At 48.0% G+C, this 6,000-nt stretch overlaps 1 protein-coding gene across 1 annotated transcript in view; it reads right to left on the bottom strand.

The window, feature by feature from the left end:
* Window positions 1-5,721, bottom strand: part of SIAH3 (siah E3 ubiquitin protein ligase family member 3) — a 49,208-nt gene extending 43,487 nt beyond the window's left edge. The window contains exon 1 of the mRNA XM_069881321.1: window positions 5,562-5,721. Coding sequence (XP_069737422.1) covers window positions 5,562-5,696 — 135 coding nt within the window. The 5' untranslated portion in view covers window positions 5,697-5,721. The remainder of the gene's footprint in view (window positions 1-5,561) is intronic.
* Window positions 5,722-6,000: the final 279 nt, after the last annotated feature.

Raw genomic sequence — 6,000 nt, forward strand, 5'->3', positions numbered from 1 at the left:
AAAGGACTCAATGCTTACCCCCTCTAGCCCACCTCCAGAGCTGCAGGATGGCAAGCAAGGCCAGTTAGTAGTGGTAATTAATTTCCTGCAGTGCTTGTAGGGTGGGAGGTGAGGAAAATGAAGCCAGTGCATAGTAACACAGAAACTTCTGAGACAGGAACTTTTCCTCTCCCTCTGTCTCCTATGAGCAGATGCCAGAGTTGTTATTCTGGGAGACCACACTGAAGCTTGGAGCTTCCTTGCTTTGCAATGTGCTTGGAGCAAAGCCCACACCATGCTCCCAAGGGGTGTGTGTGTGCATGGGTCTGTGGGCTCAAGGTTAATGGGTTACAGGAGAAAGGAGCTCCTGGGATCAGGCAGTGGCATTGGTGGATGGACAGTGCCTGGGGAGAGCTGCAGGAGCGTGCTCTGCCTTCCCTCTCTGGAGCATGGTTACAGTCACGTCTGCAAGCAGCTGTGAGTGCAAGCATGGAGGCTCCCGGGGTGCTTGCAGTCCACTTAGTTTCCACTTTCGCCATTTGAAACCCCTTCACGCAGAGGCAGGGCAAAAGGGGGGGTGGCAAAGCAGTGTTTCTTGCTGCCATCCGCATCCCTACAAAAAAAAATTTGAAAGTGTGAGGTGCCCAGTGCTCACTCAGCCCTGGCCCACAGCAGGGAAGGGACCCAGGCTCCTTGCCAGAAGCTTGGTTTTGCAGGCAGAAGAGGGGATCGCAGCCCCTATCACCACAGCTGTCATGATCCTACTAGACACTGGGGTCAAATGCCACTTGGGCTCCCCAGATCACAGCCCTGCATGGGAGACTTGAAGGTGTCTGAGCTGAGACAGTGATGGAGGATATCTGGGGGTTGTTAGCAGCAGGTTTTAGAATCCCTCTCCTCCCTTGCACCAAATAAATAAATTAATAAATGAATCTCATGTGTGTATAATGCACCGTAGCACTTTAATCCTGCTGGGGATAAAGTGGATTACAATGCTGTTTGGCTGGCTACTGCATGCAGAGTCAAACTGTTATAACAGGATTCAAATCCCTTCCCTAACTCAGAGCAGATTTGCTTGTTGCTTTAAAAAATAGCTAGAAGACAGTCTGGCCCCATGAACCGTGCTACAATCCTTTTTGAATATAACATTCAAGTATTTATGCCTTCCTGTAAGTATGCTTCTTTCTGTAATTCAAGGACTTCCTTGAAGTTCTACAGAGAGGAGATGGGTGGGTTTTACAGGAACACTGTAAACATACTTTTTCATTCTTTACAAGAACATTTTTCATACTCTCCAAAGAGTCACAGTTGCATGCAGAAAGCTAGTAACTCTTTGAATGAAGAAGATCTGTTTTACCCAGCTGTACACAGCAGCTCACAAGGCATTGGCACCCAGCTGGGCTGTGATTGCTCTGTTGTCCCTGCCATGTACAGCTGTTTTTTGGGGAAGGGACCAATACCAGACAAGGAGCAAGGACACAAGTGCCCACCTTTGCCATTTCCTCTGAGTGCAATTAGCAGTGTCCCGGGAATTTCTATTAACAGGAGGAAAATGCAGAGGAATTCACTGACCCTCATCACTTCAGGGACCAGCAAACCCTGCTCATTTCTTCCATGCGCATGGAGGACGTTAAATTCTTCCCTGCATGCTGGGGCTTACGGTGAGCGGCATGAGCGGTGCTCCTCTGTTTACTATAAAATCATAGAATCACCAGGTTGGAATCCTGACCCATCGGATCATCGAGTCCAACCATGGACTCAGAGGCCTTCGAGGGAGCAGTCACTTAGCTGGGGAGCTCTGTTGGTTGGCTGTGCCTCACCAAGGAGAGATGTAAGAGTGACTGCACGCTTGAAGGAAGACAGGTTACAAGGTAATGCATAGAGCACAACCAAGAACAAAGATGACCTATAGAAGTATGGTAAATAACAGACTTTCTCTGCTCAGAAAGTGAATTTTGATCCCAGCGTAGCACCAAGTTGTAAAGTGCTGCTGCTACGCCTGCGAAAGCTTGCGGGAGGACAAAGAACATAAAGCAGCAAGAAGGACAAAGAGACTTCAAAACAATACCCCCCCTCTTCACATGCCTGCCAAAAAGGCAAAACAGAGGGTCATGTTTGCAAAATTGTCTTTCCTTATTCATAGCCATCTGTGTCAGCCTGTTGTGTACAGGGAAAATAGCAGCAGATCAATAGAGTTCTCTGCACTGACACTGTTATCATCTTCTCCTGTAAGATACACTGAATCGCTCATAAGCCTTCCTAGTTAATGAGCCTTTTCTGTGGGAAGAAAGACATGAGTTTCTTTCTAAGCATGAGCTTCTCCACCAACTCTTAAAGGAAGAGGCAAGTGGTGGGCGCTGGTTACGGTCAGAGATCTGGGCTGTGACAGCAGTGACAACATGCTGATATAACTTTACTGGAGATCCCTCTTGGTCTAGCTATGGGTCTGTGACAGTAGAAGCTGAAGCAAACTTTCCCTATAGGGTGCCCTGCTCTCTGCTGCTTACTGAGTGCTTTATGTGATGCTAAATGTCTGACACACATGATCACCAACCATGGGTCTTCAGGGTGGGCCACCGCCATCCCTGACCAATCCCCTGTATGGAAGGGGTGACAATGGAGGTGTTGCTGCAATTTAACTTCAATGGAGCTACATGCGTTGGCACTGATTGAGGACCTGACCAATGTGGGGGTTGTCAACATGCTTAATCACACCAAAATATGATGCCTGTCATTTATTATTTGCCCAGTCAACCAGGGCAGCAGTCGGCCACCCTTCAGCTGGGTGCTGTGGAGATAGAAAATTAAGTAATCCCTTTGCAAAGAGCTTATGATTTTGGAATAAGCACAAACATTTAAACCTTGAAGGGAAGGGAGACTAATGACATTGCTCCTAGCCCTTGTTTCCTAGCAGGCTTGTATTCATCGACCGTGAAACTTAATATAGTTTTCACTCCACTTGTCAATTGTTAAGATAGATTCAGGGTCTGTCAACAAAATGTTCCAGTTGAAATGACCCAGCTAGAAATAATAGACTATGAAACATCAAAGTAGTCACGATACTGTATACCACCACACAGGAATACGTTCAGCCCTTTCATTTTTATGAGTCCCTCAGGTGTCATTTGCTGTATGGAAGAGTTTGTGGGGGAGATTTCCTTGTCCGAGCTTCAGAAGCCTCTGTGCCAGGTTGCTGGAGGTTGCAACCACAACCTCCCTGTGCATCCTCATGGGAAACACGTACCCCAAGTGGCAGGTTGACCTGACTTCTCTTTGATGCTGGTTTTTGAACAAGGTGTCTTGTCAGCTGGAGGTGACCACATCTCCACCACCAGGTAAGAGAAAGTGGGGTGAGGTGTCTCACTCAAGATAGCTGGGACTGGCCCACAGGCTCCTGCTGCTCACTGGTGCTGGCAGGTGGGCACCTGCAGTGCCACGCTGGGCACGAACGGGTCCGAATCAGCTATCCCTCTGGGTGCTGGCACAGAGCTGTGGTGCCTTCTTTACAGAGCTGGTGGGAAGCCAAACTGAGCACATTGAGAGTGGATCAATGCTAAAGCCTGCTGTATTTATCCAGCTGGATGTCAGCTGGATAACTCAGGAGCTTATTTCACTTTACAGTCAGGTTTTTTTTCAGAGCAGGGAGATTTCTTGTCAGCCTGTCCCATCTATCTAGCGTTACAACAGGCCCATGCAGGAAACATTCCGTATGGTTCCCACTGCAGTCCTATCATGCGAGCAATTCCCACCCAGATCAAGATGATTTTCACTGGATCTTCGCTGACACATCAGACCTTCACCTGAAGGTTACCATTTTTTTTCCAAGAGAGTTTTGCATCCAGTGACTGCTTTCAAGAGCTGCCAAGACCAAGAGACTATTGAGATCACTTGTCTCTCTGCTAGGCTTTGTGTCTGATCAGTGAAGAACTTGTCCATGTGGGATTTTAGTGCACTAAAATGCCCTATGTGTTTAACAGAGAGGAACAAAAGCAATTTTTTTTGTATGCTCAAAAGTAAAATGCTGCAGCTCCAACAACAGCAAATCTACAACTTGAGAGGACCTGAATGGAGGAATTCAGGTCTAGTCCTAGATACCAGTCAGTGAACATCCCTAATTGTGCCTGCGGGACCTCACCAGGCAGTGCTATTGACACTGAAATTGTGTTGTGACTTTCAATAACCTTTTTCCTGCTATTTTTTTTTTTTTAATAATTAAAATGACACATGAAAGTACAAGGAGACAGCCACATAAAAGAGGTTGAGCACAGGAGCATGCACTTAGGAACATGGCTATTTCTTTTATCCATTTCGACAGCCAGACCCTTTCAGATTATAACAGGACTGCAGAGTGTTTAAATAACTTGTGTCAGCAGAGGAGCGTGATGGTGGGAGAGATGAGCCCGCACACAAGCAGTTCGTACTCCGAGAGCACCTGCCCTGGCCGGCAGTGCTTGCTGGGCTGAGCACAGCCTCGTGGCGAAATCCTCCTGGAGCTGGCATCATGCTGGAAACAACCTCTCCCTGCCTAAGCGCAGGCTGGAAATACAAGTGTGGAAAATCTGCCTGTTTTGGGGAGGGATGCTGCCCTGAAGACAGATTTACCCCATAAATGGACCTCCTGGGGGTCCGCAGATCAGGAAAGATTCTCCCTCCAACCCCTCCAAGTGCATTGCAGGAATGCCACCAGAGCCAAAATAAGCTGTCTTGAATTAGTTTCATTTCTGAGCTTGTGCTGGGCTAGCAGAGTGGCATCACAAGTCAGGTCCACCAAGACTTCCAGCAAAACAGGAGTCACTTTGTTAAAGTTGGTCATTCACTACTGTGATAAAGTAATTAAGCCTCCCAGTCTCTTTCTCCCCCTGCTGCTCTTTCTCTACATACAAACATCAGGGCTCTGGCGTAGACAGAGCTGTTGACACTTCGTCAGTGAAAATTCAGAACCCTGTGAGTAAAAGAAATGGGTTTTTTTGGGACTATAAATAGTTTTGCATTAAGGCAAATGTATTCTCCTGCCTAAAATAGATTCACCTTGCAAACAGCTTAAGGACACTTTCAGCTCTAGATGAATGCCTTCAGACTTCCCCTCAGGAGACGAAAACAGCATTTAACCCCCAAATAAGTGAACAAGAGCAGCAGCTGGAGACCCCTGCACTGCCGCCCCCCTCTTCCCACGCTCCACTGCTGAGCAGCAGCCAGTTGTGCTTAGGTGCCAGCCTGGGTGATGGTGGTGACCACCCAGCTTCCTTCCACCAAAAAGGCACATTAATTCATACAACTAACTTTTCCAGACATTTGCAACACATGCACTCATTACATGGGTGAAAGGGATAAGGAAACTTTGGGGAGTGGGAGCAGCAACTTCCCACAATTGCTTGGAGCGGCAGGTCGCTTCTCCTTTGCTCCAAAGGGAATCGTGCAGCCAGACAGCACAAACATCCTCTCTGCCAGGGCTGCAATGTGTTAACAGCACTCTCCCCTTGCTGCCAGAGCATCATTTCAGTCCCTGCAGAGAAACGCCGGCGGCAGAGCGGGGTGGGGAGGACAAGAAAATGCCAGAAGAGAAAAAAATATTTTTAACTCACCTTTAGGCTGTGCGTTGGGTTGACGACGCAGACAAGTTGCCCAGCAGCTGAAAAAACCCTCTTTGCCTTGTAGTGCTGAAACCGCAGGTGAATGAGATCTAACACAGCCCCAAAGCACTGGGTGAAGAAAAGCATCACAACTTTTGGCGTTGCTGCTGCTGCTGGTAGTGGTGGTGATGGGCAGGGGAAGCAGCGAAGAGCCCCTGAGTCCTTGAGCCCGGGGAGGGAGTGCAGTCAGCGAGAGCTATGCTCCAGCACAGCTTAGCATGCCTTCATATTCATCATCAAAATAAGACGGGAAGAGGCTTGCAGCAGCGGGGCGGCCAATGGAAAGGACAGAAATGTTATCCTTGAGGTCCGGAGACAGCCAATAACGAATGCCTCCCCTCCAGAAAGTCCCTGATGAATTGAGCCTGGTGGAGAATGTATTATTGAACAT

The sequence above is a fragment of the Phaenicophaeus curvirostris genome, chromosome 1 (assembly GCF_032191515.1).
Source record: "Phaenicophaeus curvirostris isolate KB17595 chromosome 1, BPBGC_Pcur_1.0, whole genome shotgun sequence".
Taxonomy (NCBI): Eukaryota; Metazoa; Chordata; class Aves; order Cuculiformes; family Cuculidae; genus Phaenicophaeus; species Phaenicophaeus curvirostris.